The 19,684-nt window shown below is 39.3% G+C and overlaps 1 protein-coding gene across 2 annotated transcripts in view; it reads right to left on the reverse strand.

Moving 5' to 3' along the window:
- The window catches only part of TRIO (trio Rho guanine nucleotide exchange factor), a 244,284-nt gene that overhangs the window by 21,538 nt on the left and 203,062 nt on the right, over nucleotides 1–19,684 (reverse strand). For both annotated transcript variants that reach the window (XM_030965172.1, XM_030965182.1), the window contains exons 35-41: nucleotides 12,136–12,428; nucleotides 10,371–10,541; nucleotides 5,215–5,310; nucleotides 2,952–3,100; nucleotides 2,192–2,258; nucleotides 693–796; nucleotides 24–93 (exon numbers count right to left, since the gene is read on the reverse strand). In XM_030965172.1, coding sequence (XP_030821032.1) covers nucleotides 24–93; nucleotides 693–796; nucleotides 2,192–2,258; nucleotides 2,952–3,100; nucleotides 5,215–5,310; nucleotides 10,371–10,541; nucleotides 12,136–12,428 — 950 coding nt within the window. The remainder of the gene's footprint in view (nucleotides 1–23; nucleotides 94–692; nucleotides 797–2,191; nucleotides 2,259–2,951; nucleotides 3,101–5,214; nucleotides 5,311–10,370; nucleotides 10,542–12,135; nucleotides 12,429–19,684) is intronic.

The raw sequence follows: 19,684 nt of genomic DNA on the forward strand, positions 1-19,684 counted from the left end.
CCAAAAAAGACACTTGTACTTACATGTTTAACAAACAGGGATCCCAGCTTTTCTGGATCTTCAAGGCACTTCTCCAACTCTCCTAAAAAGAAGCTGAACATAAAGAGAATAAGAGAACTTTTTTTCTGACATCACACATTATAGCAACAGGTAATTGCAAGGCAAAGTGGTCTTACTGCAAGGCAAGACACTTTTGTGTCCCCTGTCAGCAGCATTGGATATTAAGGTATGTCCAAACTGACAATGGTAACAGTGTAATATTTCAACACAGCTTTTTTAAAGGACATGCTGATTCCATGCCGAGATGAAAAAAAACATCTGGCATTCACTAATAAAATTATTAAATTTCATATATATCGATTGAAAGCTTTCCCCTTCCTTGAATGCTTGAATTGCTAATACTGACTTGCTAACCACCCCTAACAAATTTTTAAGACTGTATTATTAGAGAGAAAGCAATGTACAAAGTTCTGTCAATATTAGAGATCCTCAGTTGAAGTACTTGCTATATATATATGTAAAAATATATATATACACACACATCCTTCTTTAAAGTGAATCTTCACACCAATCTTTATAAGCTGAAGTTATGCTTTCTACAACTCAAAGCACAAAAGCATTTACCTTGTATCTGAATATCTGAGGAAATAATTCCCAAAGTCAATCTAATATTTTTTAGGTACAATACGTACTCTCTGTGCCAGTCATAAATCTGGTGAATGTTTCCAAATACAATCTTGTCCTTGCCTTTCATATCATCAGGTACACCATCTTCCTTCATAAGTGCCATATAACCCTGCAACAGTCCAAGTGAATCCACTGTGAACATTCTTACTTAAAAAAAAAACGAGTTGTCTTTTAATCCCCCTTTTCCCAGAAGATGTCCAATGGCAACAACTACTTGGGACACAAAGCCAAACCAGAAAACTGTTCTATAACACAGCATAGCATAAAGCACAGACACAAAGTATCACAAATTGAGGTGTGGCTGTCTACACAACAGTGCTAGAAAAATTAATTCACTTTGTCGTATTTAGGCTGCGTGAACGGGCTTGAAGCACAAAGGAAACTTCCACAGCACTTCTCCTTACTGCCTGAAATGTCAGAGCCACTAAAGTGGCCTCTGTGCTGCTTTGCTCTGTGTCTCTTATTTCACTCACACTAACCCCACACCACAGTGCACTGAGGAGGAAACTGGCCATGGGACTGCACCCCATGGACTACTGCTTGCAGTATGAGCAAACCAACGAAAAAAAATTAAAAATCAATTCCTTTAGCAAGCACTCTTGCTGCAATAAAGTTCCTCTTACATTTTCCCATAGTCCTGTCTTAGTTTTGGTGTCTACACAGCTGTCTCACTCAGCAATTCTACCATATAGTTAGATTGGGAGTGTTTTTAAATTTTGTAATATTCATTTAACTCTATTCCTTCTTTTTTCCCCCCAGTAGTTCTACTCCTAAATAGCCAGGCCTGGTTTTGGTTTGCCAAGTGTATGTTTTGATGTCCAGCATTTTCACCAGAAATTATGTTATTATTTACAAAAACACATCTATTCAGACTCCAAATGCACCCTTTAAATACTGTAAAAACACTATCACAATGCTGATCTTTCTTTCCCTCCCTGCCTCCAAAACAGAGTTTAAGAATTAAACTTTATTAGGCTAAAATTTACTGTCATGCTCATTCTTTCTAGTCTTCCAAATGCATTTTGTTGGTAGCTGAAGACTGAGGGGAGATATGTGATGTTATCTCATTTTACAATAGGGGAAGCTAGGAAGTCTAAGAGAAGCCTAGTGGTAGGACAGGAAGGAAGACTTTCAAATCTTGGATAGCTGGTCTGTATGCTGAGGTACAATTTTTATTCTTTTTAATTTAGATGTGCTAAATAAACCCACTATCTACTAGGATAACATTAGGCCAGCAGTAGGGATTGAAAAAAAAAAAAAGACAAAGAACTACACTCTTCAAAAGAACAAGGTGAGCACAGTAACAGGAAAAAGGAGTAAAATGTATTGTAGCATTTTTATATATTAAAAGCTTACAGGAGGGAAAACCTGGAATGTAAACTTTCACATTTTTAGTCTCTTCCTGTGTATCATTTTGAAAAACATAGTGGGGTTCAAGCTGCATAGCTGGTTAGTAACACATTTTAACAAAAAGAAGAAACCAAGAAAATTAAAAACATCATACCTCAACTACATAGCCCAGATCTCGCACATAATCTCGCTCTGTCTCCACTAATTCCTGTAAGACATAGCTACAGTGGAAGGAAAAAGGTGAACAAATATTAAAAAATGAAACAGATTTTTCAAGAGGATTAATAGCATACCACTTTTTCAACATTTGCAGTCACATATGTTTGATAGACAGAACTGAAATGGAAGAATTAATGTACATTGGTTCTTAGCAAGATACTGCTTTGACTTTGGAACTGGACAAGGCTTGCTTCTGTTTATCTAAAGTCAGATGTTTTCTTAAACATGACATTAAAATTAAACATTTAACTATTGTTTAAAATAAAATGCTATTATGTCTTTGGTCTGGAGACTCTTAGCTATACGGACGGTTATTTCCACACACAAGTTTAAAAAATTTGAAACCAGCCATGTTTTTATTCTACCATGGTAACAGTTTACTACTACATAAAGAAATTAAGCATGGTTTGGAATAGAATAAAGGGAATTACCATTTCTTTCAAGCCTAATAGACCTTTGGACATTTAAAGATCAGCCTCTTCCCAAATAAATGAGAGTGACATGCACCAGAAGTCAAACACAGGTATGACTAGAATTCAAAATCACAGATTGAATGTCACAGAGAAATGTGACCATATGCTTGACATCTAATACAAGTCCTCCCACTTTCAGACTAACAGCTTCTGCTGCCAGTTCAAAATAAGCATTGAAAAAAAACATTAAAAAAAAGGAAAATTGTAAAAAACTAGTCTTACTGCCGTCTTTTTAAGGAGCTGGATTTCCTTTCCTCCATCTCATCTATGGGTGACGAGGAGGATAGAAGGGAGTTATCTGAAGGGTTGAAGGATGGACTGCTGCTGTCACCTTGATCTACCAACAGGGAACTTGGACGGTCCTCCAGAGCCTGGGAAGGTATTCCAGAGTCAGCAACGACTGATTTCTCCTTTATTCACAAGAGACATTACAAGCTGCTGCATAGCAATCCATGGGAGATCAATTCCTTTTATGTATCTTGGCAAAGCAAGTCACAAGCCTCCAGGAAACCAGGCAACAACATGGCTTTTCATGACAACTGAGCCTTTGAAGCACATTTGAGAAGCACATTTGAGATGACAGTCTTCCCTTCCCAGGAAAATAAAGAAGCTGAACTGGTTTGAGTAGCAATGGCTAAAGTCAGACTCTCCTGCTCAGGATGCAAGTACTTCTATGGTGGGAGTGGCACAAATGTGTCCTCGTGGCCAGGGATTAAATTGTATTTGACATATTTGACTTCTGGCATATACAAGTTACTTTCAGCAACGAATAGGACATCTTTAAAGGAGATTTTTATGATGTTATATTTTTAACTCAAGAGAAGTGGTGTTCTCTGTCAGACGTTTTGGTTATCTTAATAAAAACCAAATAGCATCTCAGTGAAGAAAATAATGACTTCTACACTGCCAATGTTGTTTATGAGCTTGTTCAGATCCTAGGAAAAAGTCCCTGTGTCCTCTTCTACATACACTATCTCCCTTACATGGACTCCATAGGCTTCTGTTTGTATAAAAAATGAAGAAGCAATAGGAAGAAATAATATGAACATCTTCTATGAAGTATTCATGGGATTTCTTTAATTCAAGCCCATCATCTTGGATCAAGCTACAGCTATGTATCACATTTTCCTTGCATGTGATACAGCCTTATTGCAAGGCACATTTACTTCACCAGGGTGGGGTTCAGCTATATTCTATTTTCTTTCCTCACAAAAAGTAAAAACCGATAATGATATGACTAGCCCAAAACTCAGGGGAAGCTGAACCTTGGCTAAAACTGTGCAATGAGAACATCTCCCACAAGGACTTTATGCATGGATCATTAAGTTATACCCACTGCTAGGCAGCCTGAAAGACACATGGTGTTGTATGGACTACCTAACTTTCCATTTACAAAAGACTGTTGAATTTTCCCATAGATTACTTTGTATTCATCCTGCTGGTGTAAGAGAAGTAAAAAGCAAAGTTAATATCCAAGAGAGTACAGTAATTATTTTATGCAATAATGTAATTTTCTCTGAAAATTACATGAGAGAACAGAAAATAAGATTTCTAGGTCTGAAAGCTAAAGCTGCTTCAATTTAGAATGAACCTGGAAAATATCAACCTCTGATAACATGGGGCTGCCATGCTGTAATTCTTTGCAGTTTTCACAAAGGCACTTCCCTATTGAGCCCAAGAGGGGCTATGCTGCAAAAGCTGTATTTAAATGTTTTGAGGAAATCCAGAAATGCCGAGGGACCTCTTGAGACTATATAGTCCAATCTCAAATAGGGCTAGCCAGAGAAGTTTTTCCCAGACTGGGTCAAGCTGGATTTTGATTACAAAGGACCTTCCTGGAATTATGCACATAATGAGAATCTTCAGAAACATGAAAACTTTAAAACATGTCAATGACAATCTTCAAAAACACGGAAAATTTAAAACATAGAAAACTAAAAAAAGCTGACACAAATTCCTCCTACTTAATTTGTTAGCAAGGATGGAGGCACTGACATGCAAAATGATCCCTTTACTCTCTTATTTCTTCAGTATCATGTTGCCTAAAGAACAACCAGGTAACATAAATATTTCTGTTATTAGGGTTACCTGCTTTACTGCTAACCTCAAAAAAATTGCAATAAATTTAGTTTCAGGGATTCTTCTCATAACAGTCTTTTAATCTAAGACTCCGAGTCTTTGCATTCATTCTAATAGGACATTTTCTTTTGACAAACAGGACGTACTTAGATTTTGCACCATTTCCTCTCTTCCTCTTATTTATTACTTTTTGCTCCCTTACATTGCCATTCACCTATTCAGCAAATGCTTTCTTACAAAAGAGGGTGTGTACAAAATGACCCCATACATCAACCCACAAAGTGACTTCTGAAACAGACAGCAAATTTTACAAGTCAACGTAAACCATGCAGATTTTCTTTGAATAGCAAGCTGGGACTTGAAGACACAAGTTCTTTAGACACGTGCACCTGCTGGCCAGTCTCACCATTTTACTTTTGACGAGCTCTTCAATGGCACTGACGAGTTCTGCAGCACTGGGCGTCTCGGAGCTTGTCGGCCGCACCAGCAATCGAGAAGATGTCTGTGCAAGGACACAAAGGAAGGAGAATCCCAGAGTTAGCCTGGTTCTTGCTCAATGATCAAGAGACTTCCTTCACTTCTCTGTCAGACAAAGGTACCTGACATGTACTGTCAGTGGCATATAACACTACGATCATCCCTTCCAACCGGAGCAGCTGGAGTTGGAAGACTCAAGTAAACCCCATAGAAGTTAAATGCTGGGATAAAAACTCCTGTTCCTACATGCAATAGAAGTTGAGGAAATATAGTTGCTGATAATTCCTGGCAAATAGCTATGAAAATTGCCTGAGCTGACCCAATGGCCAACAGTTTGTTAACTTATTTTGTTGCTGCTTAAACAAAGCAAAAACTGAAGAACACTAAGAGAAATCAAGAAGACTTGAAATACAGGAGGAAGCATTATTATGTTAAGAAAATATATACCAATAACTCAGGGGCATTTACTTCTCTAAAAGAGCTGGAGTATATTGCCCAGATTCAGATGGGAAATTGAGCTCACCATTCCTTGTGCCATCCATTTTTCCCAATGGTATGTGTAGAGCACAGAAGATCTCTGGCCTCATAAGCTATAAAATGCCAGTTTATAGATACAACTGAAGGTAAAAGGTGTTCACAGTAAAGGATTCTGGGAGAAGGCCATTAAATTCAGCCTCAGTAATTTGCAAACAGAGTAGTTTGCATATTACATTTATCATTTAGTAACTGGAAAGTGGAAACAGGGTGTAATATGAACTGTACTTCATATTACGAACAGCACAGTGAGCATCATGCAGCACAGAGCAAGCTGTCCTGCAAATGTTTCCCACAAACCAGACAAAGAAACAGCACAAATAATGACTCAACACAAGAGGTTCTGTTCAAATCAAGCATGGGTGTAGCAAGACTCCCCATAACTAAACACTAAAAAAAAAAAAAAGAATACACAGATTTTAGGTAGTTTGCCTTGTATTTGCCTTATTTGGAAAGGAAAACAGGGGCTGGGTAAGCAAAGGAAATACAGATAACTTTAAACGGAAAGATATGGGAACTGAGCCAAAGCAGAGACAGAACACAAGTCAACATAATGCTGCATCAGAATTTACAAAAAGAGAAAACAAAAAGCAAAAATAATTAGTTTCATATTAACACAGCTGATCTTGAAACTTTTAATACTGTTTATCCCAAAAATTAAATGCAAACAACTTTTAAACTGCCACCAATTGCAAATTAATGACGTGCGCAATGATTCTGCTGAATGAAAGAATGCATATAGTGTGCAGATGAGCTCTTGGGGAGAAAATGGTTGTGTTACTTAGTGCTGTTAGACAAATCAGCATGGCCTAACACATGATGTTTGCATGCACACCAAAAACTGAGCAATCCCACAAGCTGGCCTGTCTTTTAGGCAATTTACATGCTCCTGACATTTGACTGTTGACCAGGTTTTCCACAGCTGTGCCTGCATGTGGGTTTCCACTTTGGGTGCAGAGCTCAGCTTAGTCTTAAAAAACACTGTCAGTGTTGAAACCAGGTTCTGGTTATGGTCTTTTTTATTGCTCTGTTGGGGTATGTGGGATGTGAAGTAAAACTTCAGAACTGTGATTTCCAGTGCCTGTGGTTATATCACATGCAATCTGAAAAAGAAGGAGCTGCATAGATAAAACTCCTTGGTGACTTTCCTGATGATGTACTCTGGGAACAGAACACATCCCTTGCCCAGAAAAGAAGGAAAAGCTGGAGGGAGCAACTGAGCTCATGCAGGTATGAGATGCTGCTAGGAGCCCATAGCAGGCTGGGAAGGGAACAGCAAAGAGGGAGTTTTCAGCATTGAGCAGGAGCTCTGGAGAGGAAGAAATGCTGGCAGGGAGGCAGAGAGGAACGCCAAGTCTCTGAGGTCACAGAAAGGAGGAGACATTCCTTGAGATCCGGAGTAGCTGAGCAGCCCAAGAAACCACCCAGCACGGCAGGAATGTGAAGGACTCCACCCAGAAGACAGACAACTGGGAACTTGTTTGCAACCCTTTTATTAATCAGTAACTCTATCATGAGAGCCAGCTACCTTCTCCTGGGTGAAACTTTGCTCTGGCTTCTCACTTCTGTGTTCCAACAAAGCATTTACTTTAGGCGCTAGAAGTTGGTGGTGTGTGGACTTCAGGGAGGCACACACAACCTCCCAGGATGCCCCATGAGGGGACCTTTTGCCTCCCACCATGAAGGATAAATACTGCATAATAACAACACATTGCAGAAGAATCCCTATTTACATGCTTTGAAAAATTATGGTATAATTTTAACTTTACCAAGTTTTAACTTCTCTGAAGTATTCTCTAAATCTAGTTTCACCTACTTTAAAAACTGTCCCAACATGCATTTACTGATGTGGGTGCATGTTAACCTTTTAACAAGTTGTGCTGGTTTTGGCTGGGGTAGCCCTAATTTTCTTCACAGCAGCTGGTATGGGGCAGCATTTTGGATTTGTGCTAAAAAAAGTGTTGATAACGTGGAGATGTTTCTGTTATTGCTGAGCAGGGCTCACACAGAGCCAAGGCCTTTTCTGCTTTTTTGTACTGCCCTGCTGGTGAGCAAGCTGGGGTGCTTGGGAGGAGACATCAAGGGGTCTCACCAGGACAGGAGACCCAAACTGAGCAAAGGGATATTCCAGCCTATGTGACATCATGCTCAGTGTATAAAGTGGAAGGAAGGAGGGGACATTTGGAGTGATGGCATTTGTCTACCCAAGTCACCGTTACACCTGATGGGGCCCTGCTCTCCTGGAGATAGCTGAACACCTGCCTGACCATGGGAAGCAGTGAATGAATTTCTTGTTTAACTCTGCTTGTGTGCACGGCTTTTGCTTAATCTCAATCCACATGTTTTCTGTCTTTTACTTGACCCATTCTCTCCCTGATCCCACTGGCAGGGGAGTATGCAAGCAGCTGGGTGGTACTTGGTGGCTGGCTATGTTTAAACCACAACAGCAGTGAAAATAAAATTGGAGATGGAAAGCTACTTAAAGAGTCTTTCTCTAGTGTAATACAGGTCTGACTTTGCACCAGAAATACACAAGTAAGTAGACAGTAGCTTACAAGCATATCCCTTCATGTAAGTGTTCTTGCTTCGTAAAGAAGTCTATGACCAAATTAATTTTTCTGTGGAAAACTTTTTATAATATTTGTATATCAGTTGTTTTTTTGTCACTGAAGGAACATGCAAATATGGCAGCTCATCAGCAAGAGCTTAAACATGTTTTCACTAACATTATTTTCATCTTATTTCTAAATCTAAAACTGAGATTGTTCTAGCAAGAAAACATTCTTTCAGCTCTGAAGGCTGGCCTATTTTTGCTTGTTTTGTTTCAGAAATATTTCCCAATATATTAACTTTTCAACTCATATGTTACACTTTGTCAAATCAGAAAACATGTAGGAATTGAATACATGCAAATTATGAGAACCAGTCACTTTGACCCTATAAACAACAGCTTCAGGAAGGAGTGAGATTCCCACTGAAAAGCAATGTTTTTAAAAGGAAAAAAAAGAAAGAAAAAATAAATAAGATCCACTAAAGTTATTCATAACATTGGCACCACTGAGAACAGACAGCAAGCAATCTCAGAATTCACTAACAATATTCAGTGCTGTAGATTACAATTTTACAAAATTAAAAATTTTAAGGAGCAAAATGGCAAGAAAACAATGTGCATATTTACTGCACAAGTCCGGATTATTTCCATTTTAAACCCCTCTATTTCCAGACCTGATACTTGTCTCTTAAATGTCTGATCCCGGTTCAAAATTGAAATAAACTCTCTCCATGTATGATCATCATAACACTAAAGAAAAACAGATCATATGCAAGTAAGATTTGCTTCATGCAGTTACCACCTACATCCAAAGTTTTATTACTGGTGCGAAATTTTTAGCGTCAATTTTAATGTGCCTTTGTTTGTGAAAAACAGATGGATTATGTGCTGGTTTTGGCAGGGACAGAGTTAAATTTCTTCACCGTAGCTGGTATGGAGCCATGTTTTGGATTTGTGCTGGAAGCAGTGCTGCTATCCCAGGGTTGTTTTAGCTATTGCCGAGCAGAGCTCACACAGCACCAAGGCCTTTTTTATTTCTCACCCCAACCCACCAGCAATAAGAATGGGGGGGCACAAAGAGCTGGGAAGGGACACAGTCAGGGCAGCTGACCCCAGCTCACCACAGGGATATTCCAGACCATATGGCATCATCCTCAGCATATAAAGCTGGGGGGAAGAAAAAGGAAAGGTGGGATATTCGGAACAATGGTCTTTATCTTCCCAAGTCACTGCTACACATGATGGAGCCCTGCTCTCCTGGGGATGGCTGAACACCTGCCTGCCTATGGGAACTGGTGAATGAACTCCTTGTTCTGCCTTGCTTGTGTGCATGGCTTTTGCTTTACCTATTAAACTATCTTTATTTCAACCCAAGAGTTTTTTCGCTCTTTCCCTTCTGATGGCTTTTGCTTTACCTATTAAACTATCTTTATATCAACCCAAGAGTTTTTTCACTCTTTCCCTTCTCCCAGGGACAGTGGAACAGTGACTGTGTGGGGCTTAGCTGCTGGCTGGGGTTAAACCATGACAATTATTACCCTTATTTGGTAATTCCTTTATCTTGGGCATCCCCCCTTCCCCCCTCCCCCCGCCAAGAAAAACCAAGAAAAAGAAAAGGTATGATTATAAAACAATTAGCCTCTAATCACTAAATATGGCATCAGCCAAAGTGATGTACATCATCCTGTGAGCACACAAAGCAGTTCATTTCTACATTTAAAGTGCTAGCATTTCTACATTTAAAGTGTTAGCAGCTCATTTCCACATTTAAAGTGCTAGCAGAAAAATTTCTACACTTGTGTTTTTAAAATAGAGAAGGATTTAATTCACACTCTCATCACAGAACACTCTTTTTAAGTTGTCTAGAGAACAAATGTGATTACTTCTGTCTACCATGAAGCTGTATTATGCACATTTTTGAGACCTTTGGAAGAGAAGAAAAATTTGTGCAAGCAGAGGTTATGCCATCATGCGAAGCCTCCCCCAGGTCCTGCTCCTACCTTGTCATCCTGTGAGTCGGGCTGGAGCAGACTGTGCTGCTGGATTGCCATGGGAGGAGGCAGTGGCACAGCATCTGCTCCCTCTTCGCCTTCCTCCTCCCCGCAGCTCTGCATGCCTGAAGAGGATGACTTGGAGAGAGTGCCACTGCTCAGCCCCTCGTTCCGACCCCTCTGTAAACAACATCAAGATGTTCAAGCTCTGTTATCTCAGCAGCATGAAGCTTGTTATCACATGCTCGTTTTAAGACTATTCTGTAGTTTCAGCCCTCTCCCAACAAGTCAAGATGCTCCTTCAAACATTCCTTAACAGAGGGGGAAAATGCAGATGCCAAAGGCAGTTTTCAACGTCTGGTAAAAGCAAAAGAATTCAAATACTAAGAAAAAGACATTCAGCTGAAATTTACTACAGGAAAGCGTTATGAAAGCCATGCTTGCTTTCCAAGTTCAGTTCTGCAAAGAGAAATCTGTATCTCTCTGAAATATGTATCTTGCCCTCTATCACAGCAAGACTTCTGGAAGACATAAAAAACCCCTATTACAACATGAAGTATTTAATCAATTATCCTTTCTGTCCCTCACAAGGAACTCTAATTTCAAGTACCCAAAGTTTAATGTACCGATCTCACAGAATAATTTATCTACCTTTACAGGAAGACAGCATAGATGGTTACTTTTTTTTCCTGACTTTAAGGCACTGGCCTTAAATTTTTCCCTTCGCTCACAGAACTGCAGAATAACATACTGCCAAAACAATGTTACAACTGCAGCACAGAGAGTCTCTTTCTACAGCCTGACATTCAAGGTCAGAGGCCAGTACTCATTCCTAACCAACATCTCTCAATTCATCATGCTGCCAAGTCTTCTGTCTTCCCTTTCCCTACACTTACTGTGGATCTTCATTAGTGTTCCAAGTATGTAGCAAAATATGTTGGGAGGAAGAAAAAAAAAGAGCAGCAATAAATAAAAAATTGGGCAACTGAGACCACTTTTCTGGATGGTTAAGTACCAAAACCAATAGTCAGAGTCAATCTAATAAAAGGGAATAACATGCACCCAGCTGCGCCCTTGGAACATTCATTTCAGCCTGAACCATAGGTCTGTAACAGAGAATTTGGCTCTTGTCTGCACCTAACTGGAGGCCAGCTTTGTTCATACAAGAGCCCCAGACTTTGAAGGAGAGGCAGATGTTTGTGGGAAGAAGGGAAGCCCTCAGTAGACACCCTTGGTGGTAAAATTTGGAACAGTTCACAATTTCCCTCTCTCCAATGAACACTGCCATGCATATTATTTGACTAGCAGTAATTGGCCTGTATCGTAGAGCCAATAATTTTTCTGTGCTCTGACTCTAATTGCAAGGTGCAATTAGAGCTTTAAGCAGTTAAGCAGCTTGCCCTACACATTCCCTGATCCATCAACAAGAAAAGCAAAGTAAATGCAAAATTACCTGGTTATTCCTGACCTTGAAGCACCTTTACTCACATGTAAAGGTGAGTACTAATTAGCATAAGAGAGTAAAGCCAAAGAACAACTTTTTATTCTCCAGTTTCTCTTTTTAAATTATAGGCGCTTCACAGAGCTTCACTAACACTCTCACACCACAGACTGTCCCTGGTGCAGAGTACAGGGATCCAGGATGAGCACAGGGCACCTAACACTTTGCTCCTGACTGCTGGACAGTCAGGTGAGGAGACAACCTTCACCTGACAACATTTAGTTCCCTGGAAAACACACACACAAGTCTTGGGAAGCTGCCTTGAGCACTCACCTCTTCAACAGTTTCATCTTGTGGGGTTGCGGCGCTGTCATCGGAGTCCTTCTGAGAGCCTGCATCGGCGCTCTTCCGCACCTCTCTGCTTTTCTTATGCTTGTGGGCCAGCTTTTTGACGTGCCCATCTGCTTTCCCACTGCTCAGGCGCCTCACAGGACTGGTGAGCCACTTCCTCAAGGTGTTGCCAGGGCGCTTGGGGCCCGGGGAGCTCTGAGCACCGATCATGTGGGGCTGAAGTGATGTTACGGAAGCGGGAGGACTGGCGTCATTGCTGGAGACTGAAAGGGAGTCTGGAAAAAAGAACAAGGGGAGCACTTTAAAGCTGAAGCAAGTGAGAAACAAGGCAAATGGACATATGTAATAATGGATATGAAATTGAATTTATGGACAAATCAATGAGATTTTTTTGAGGTAACCTGGCCTTTAATGACACCGCAGCTATCAGTGCTCATGGTCATTCATGCATAAGCACCACTGATGTGTTTAGAACAGTCAAGCTTCATTAAGTTGTTCCTGCCTCAACTATAATTCCTACTTCCCACTGCTGATACTTATTTGATAGTGAATTATACTTTCCATATGTCATGTAACTTTATGGAAGGATATGCTTGTTTTATCTTTTAATGTTTATTGCTTTGAGCAAAGATGAAGAGTAACAATAATTGCCTCAATGAGATAAGCAAATCATTTTTCAACCACCAAATTTAATTACAAATGCTCCAATTACTTCCATTATTTATATATTTCCCTTACCCTTGGGATAGAGGGAAGAAGAAACCAGAAGACAGTTAAATGTTTGTCTTTTGCTTAAATTTTCTCTGAGTTTTGGCTTTATTTTGTTTGTTTCTTAAAAAGACACAAAGCAATGTTTAAAAGACCACTTGCTGAAATCTCAAGATCAGCAGTAGTTCTCAGCATGACATACTTGAAGTTCTGTAATGAAGCAAAGGATACACTTTTCTCAAGCCATAGTTTAATGTGCATGAGGTCAAAAACACTTTCCCACCAAGGTTCCTGTCACTTGACCAGGACTGTATACTTAGGATGAACACCCACAGCTTAGCTATTGTGAGACTAGATTTCCTTTCTTCCCCATGCAGCACAATGTTGTTCTTCCCAGCAATTCTCTTTTCCTAAAAAGACACTTTTCGGGGGTGTGTTGTGAAGTGGGGGCTTGGAAACATTCTTGTAACATCACTTTTATAAATATTGTCTACCACTCACGTATTAGCAAGGCTATCCTAGGTTGTTAAATATGGGAGTTTTTTTCCTCCCTGTGTATGCACTTTTGCAGGCAGATAGTTTACATAAGGATGACATAAAAAATGTTTTGTTGAATGTTTCTACTGCTGGGAGTTCAATGCAGTGCTTGTGCTCCTTCTTGAAGCTTGACAGATGTTCAGGTCACCTCTTCTGGCAGCTTTTCCCTAAGAGGTGTATTGCCAGTCTGACCAGAGATAGTTTGAATTTTCTGGAATGATATGGTCACACTGATGTAGTAATGCACTTAATCATAAACATCCAAATGCTTGGATCCACACACAAATATGTGAGGCTGCTCCATTTCCAAGGAGCGCTAAGTATAAATGATGGTTTTGAATGGAGATGGAGAAAGACACATAAAATGTGGATATAAAAAGATAGGACTTTTTATTTTTCCTTCATGTTCCAAGCTGTTTCACAAAGGGCACCCTTTCCTAGGGATCCAAAATGTGATCTATCATGCTGTTTATGAAAATGTTTCTCTGTTCCAATAAAACCCATGGCATGTCACCATTAAGATACACTAGCTCTGATGCCAAGAACATTTGTAGCTTATACTGTATGAACACACACATAATAATTGCTGTTAACCACCACTTTCATCATGTTTCCACAAAGCTGAAGATAAACAAACTTTATAAGGCATACTTTCAGTCTAACAAGCTAGCTGCTAACTCTTTAAACCAAGTCACACCTGCAGAATTATCTTCCAGCAACAGCTGTAGCTGTTGTGCACATAGGTAAGGAGAGATCACATGGTGCCATTAACCTGGCTTCAAGGCTTTAAGTGATGGGTATCAGCAAAAAAGCAGATGGAGAGCAATACTAGATGTCTTTGTCTCTAAATCTTGGGAGAGCAGTGCTAAGAACTGCTACATTATTTTCTTGCTGAAGAGGAAAGCATAAGAAAGAAATTAATTATCTATAACAATGGTTTTCAACTTTCAATCTGAGTATCCCTCAAGGCACCGGGATTACTGCTTAAGGGTTCTCAGCACACATGCAAGATAAGCAAGCCGACTAGCCATCAGCATCCACATCATGAGAGATTTCTGACTTTATTAAAAAAACCCTGATCTGCTTATTAAAAAAATTCCAAACAAAGCTTGCAACCATCTGCAATCTCTCCACAGGAATCCAAACAATCTCCTATAAAACCTCTGTAAGAATTTAGTTTGACTGCTCTTTCACCAAACTTATCTTTACCTTTACTGCATCATGCATTTTTAATTATTATCAGATGCCTTGTTTCAGAAATCGCAGCAAACATCAGCTGATGGGCATTTCAATAAATAACTTTCTACTACTCTGCTAGCGGACTACAGAAGATGAGAAAGTGGTGGTGTACTTGTAAGTTTCTTAAAGCACAAACTAAATGCCTTGTTTCCAAAACACCATGCTTGAAGATGTTATAACTACTCAGCCAAATTTTTCTTTCATTTGTATATAGTTTTCCTCTCAATAACAGTTCATACAAGGTTCCTTCCACGCAAATAAAATAGAGAACATTCACTTGTTTACATAAGATGAAAAAATTAAACCTTTGCAGAAGTCCACCATGTACTGTTTTGTATTTTTATATCTGTTGCATTTCTTTCCTTTGCAATTATTTCTTTCTAACAAAAAGGCAGCATGGTGGTGCAGTAACTGATTGCATACAATTGACTTTTACATAAATGTGCCTATTCCTAAGCATGTAACATGCCTCCAGTTAATAAACCCCTTCTTTTTATAACGAGTGTTCCACCTCCTCAGATTTTCACACATCCTTTTGACAAGCTACACTTAGCAACTACTGAATTTCTTGTAAAACCAAGCAGTGCAGGACAGAGGCCCTGAAAATGTGGAAGGCAAGTATTTTTGTCTGACTATACTTCTGCTGTACCACTCCTAACTCTTAACCCAAGTCAGCCAAGAGTTTGTGGGCAGCAGAAGGGAAAAGAGCACAGAGAAATAAGTAGACTGTGCTCAAGCAGAGAGGATCTAAGAGACAAAACAATGTAAGCCAGACATGTTCCGCAGCACATACTTCAGCCATATCCTCCCACACAACATTAGTTTTCATTTGGCATGCAGCATGTAACTGCTTCTTATCTTCCCTTCTGCATGACTTAATATGAAATCCTTACTGAAGTATTATTAGGGCTTCAGGGAACCACAAAAGTGGACATCATGCAAGTAGTACACTGAAATGATAGCACTGTTCCTTTAAAGCCTGAAATCTCTCAGAGAAGGAATATCCCTGCCCACTGCAGGGTTTACAGGGTTGCATCCAGGCAGGTTTTAAGTATCTCCTGAGAAGGAGACGCCACAACCTTTCAGAGCAAACTGTTTCAGTGCTCTGCCAGCCCCAAAGTAAAGCATCTCTTTGTCATATTCAGATAGACCTTTCTATGTTTCAGTTTGAGCCCATTGCCCCCTGTCCTGTCATTGGACACCAAAAAGAGCCTGGACCCATCTTCCTGAAATCCACCCTTAAGATACTTGTATGCATTGATAACACCTCTTTTTAAAATGAATAAAAATACTTCATTGCTATAAAAGCATCAGCCCAAAGATCAAATTTTATTAAATAGGGCATTAAAAATGGAGATTTAAAATCATCAGTGTTAACCTGAAAAGAATACCAGCCCACTAGGTCTCTTAAGAGATCAGATATGACTTTTTGCCCTTCCTTAAATTTGCAGAAAACATCTCTAAAACCTCACAGCTGAGTTAACACTTGCTAGAAATATTCCATGTCAGCATTTTCCCAGTGAGACCCTATACCATCTATTTTCCCATCCCATCCCAGCCAACAGGCACCCAGATTTTCCACTTACTCACTCCCATCTGTTTCCTCAGGACCCCAGTAACAATACTAAAGCATAGTCATGTACAAAACCTGGGTGCCCATGTTCATGTATTTATGTAGAGGCATTGCCAGATCGAAGCATTAGGGAGTATCAATATCCAGTACAAGCATTTTCAAGAGCACAGAAAGACTTTTCACCTTCACTGTGAGAAGAGCCCCACGGGAGTGTCTCATTTCTCCCTGTCCCATCACTATAAGTTACTTCTATCTATATAATTAGGGATACAGACTTGGTTTGATTGATTACCATGCTTGGGATTGTTTACACTAAATCAGCTTTGTTTCCTTTATGACTACATAGAAAATTGTTTTTCTAGCCTTGCTCAAGAATATTTTACCTCTAAGACATGCTAAGAGGAAAAAAGGAGTATTCAAAATTGAACTGAGAACAATATGGAATTTTAAAACCAAAACAGATGGAATAAATTTGGGGGTATGCTAACCCCAAATGTGTTTCAAGTACAGTAAAGTTTCTAGCGAGACTCAGACTCCCTTTTAGAAAAAGATAAATGGAACAGATGGACATCTTGGAGAGAAGAAAAACCCAACACACATATAGCGATCTCACACAGCAACACCAACCCAACAAGAAACCATCAAATTTAATAAAACCACTACTTGTTCAAGTAGAGAAAGTTTCGCAATTCAATAAAGTTCAATAAAGTAAGGCCCTAATGGATGGGCTTTGTTTTATAATTCATAGCCACAATAAGAAAAGAAGGCATTTAACTGCCATTTCCCTGAAAGTAAAAACCACATATGTTGCTCTGGTAGTGAGGTCAGAGGGTTCACTCAGAGTCCATAAATATATTTTTGAAGCTAAAGGGCAGGCAGCATGGGTTCTGACCCCCTCAAACTAGAAGATAAAGTTACCTCCAACAAACAGGCAAATTTTTGAAATGGGAAGGGAAATGGGAATTCTCATTCTAGTCCCAGCTTTCTTAACACTAGAAACATGCACATCTGTGATTAATAAACTGCTTTTTTCCCTAAAAAATAAATCAGCCATGTTAAGCTAGTTGATGACTTGAAAGACTCTGCTTCATATTAACTATTTCCATATTGCTGTTTTTTTGAGTTTTACTGCAAGGGGCTATGGAACCTGTGGCTCCTTTACCTACAGAATCAAACTAAATCTGCTTGATGCGCCGCACCTCTAAACACAAAATGTTCCAAAATCAAAAATAAGAACATTTCACAGTCTCTGGACTCTGAAACAGTGATGGGACAAAGACTGAAAAGTGGAGCAAAGCAAACTTAGTAACCCTGACTGGCATGTCATTCTGCCACTGCAGATCTGCCATACACCATGGACTTTAGGGAACAAAAACTCATCCATCCAACCAACCAACCAGATGATCAATAAGATCTGCTGCAGGTACATTATGAGTGTTGGGGGAAAAGGGCTGTTTGTTGGTACAAAGCACAGAGAGCAGAAATCTACGGTGACGCACTTTAAAGTTTAATATGCAAGGTAGAGTTCACAAGCATCTAATGACAAAAGTTAATAAAAACCTGCCTGCATACACAGTGATCACTTGTTAGTAGATAAGGAAGGCATGGAGAAAAAAAAAGAGTGAAAGGATTATTTTAGTCATAGACACATGCAGAGTTTCTGCCTAGGAACTGCTTTTGAGTAAGAGGGTACCAATCTGCCATGTACAAGACCATTCAGATAATTTTGTATGGGTTGGGAATTCCACTTCTCTCCTGCTGGGAATTCTCTTAAAAATATCCTTGCTGCCTATTTTTTGCAAACCAGTACTGGAATGTACATCAAAAGGCATTAGATGTGTTTCAGGTTTTAAAAAAGCCCTCATAACAGCAGTTACCATTTAAAGACAATGCAGCTTAAGTATTATCAGCCTTGCAAATAGGGCATTCCCACCATGCCCTTTGGGAAGCACAGATTTCACCTGCGAGGTAGAGTGATATAACTTGCATAAAACTGGTTTCTTAAAAAAATAATTAAAAAAAAAATCAGAAAATGCAGAAAGCCAGTACTCAATACATAGAAGACAATCTCTCAATCAGATTTGTGTCTGGAGTGGAACAGAGACTTCACTTCTGGTCAACAAACCTTTCTTGTCATTTATTTCAAGTTATGCACTATGCTGAAATACCAGTTAGTAATCTTTTAAGTATGTGAATAGACAAAGAGTTCAACTCCTTAGCATATGTTCCCTGATTAATAAATTATCTACATTAATTTTGACTGATACAGGCACTAGTCCAGAGCACTTTGACTTACATGTATGCAATAATTAAGTCTTCCATGTCATCAAAAGCTGATTATCTTGACATCAAATAGACTGGAATTCTAAGCTTGAGGCTAGATTGTCTTCAATTTCTCTTAATGAGATACTAAACTGCCCAGCAAGCAATTAAAAAAACCCCAACCCAACGCTGCCCCTAAGACTGTCATCTTAATGACTTCCAAAGGTCTTTCTAATATTGAGAAAAGTCATTCAACAGACATACTTGCAACTGCTCTAGAGAAAAGAATCACAAAAACCTCTGAGTAAGAGCAAAAAGAATACACTGTTCATTTGAATTAAAAAATTAGTGGCGGATGCCTCAAAGGTTTAACACACTTATACTATTGTCATGTTCTTATTTTTTTCTTAATACCTTCTCCTGCCTTCCTACTCCATAAATTTAAAACAAAGTTTTTGTAAACCAAGGTTTTCCATCAAGCTTTTAATAAGATTCACATGCATTACAGAGTGTACACAGAGAGAGCTGCAAATACAACTGCTATCTGTGAGCTAAACACCATCAAAATCCAGATGGGAAAAAACCTCCTCTTAGAACTGCTGGACAGGTTTGCATCCCACACTTGTGTTGTTGTTTTTCGGGGTTTTTAAGCAGGAAGAAGGCATGACAGTGTGCCAGAAAAAAACCCTCCCAAGTTAGCAAAAGTAGTTCTGTTTGTGCTTCCTGGAATTCAGACTACAGGGAAATAAAACCTCAAATCTAAATCTTGTATACTGCTGCAAGCACAAGGCAGCACTACAGGCAGAGTGGACTTTGTGGAGCATTTCATTCTTTGCAGTAAGTTGCTATTCTCTCCTATTTCTGGAGAGAAATACATTTTGTGTCACAAGTAGGAAGTATTAAGACAGACTGCTGAAGTTTAGTTTCACAGTTTGTGAAAACCACAAGCTTTTAATAGATTAAATCTCAGCTTCCCTCTATGCAGCTTATATTTTAATAGGCAGTGTCTGGATTTCAATTCTATTCTTTTGGCCACCTGTTTGTTCAGATTTAAAGACAGCTACATCCACATGCCTGGCAGGACACGCCAAGGACAGATTTATGTAATTTAGCAGTGTTTCTCAGTCAAGTTCTCACTCTATGTCTGTGTACTGAGCCATCCTCTTTACAGATCAAAGCAAGTGACCTGATTATTTTAATAAGATTGTCTCC

This window comes from Camarhynchus parvulus, chromosome 2, assembly GCF_901933205.1.
Source record: "Camarhynchus parvulus chromosome 2, STF_HiC, whole genome shotgun sequence".
Classification (NCBI taxonomy): Eukaryota; Metazoa; Chordata; class Aves; order Passeriformes; family Thraupidae; genus Camarhynchus; species Camarhynchus parvulus.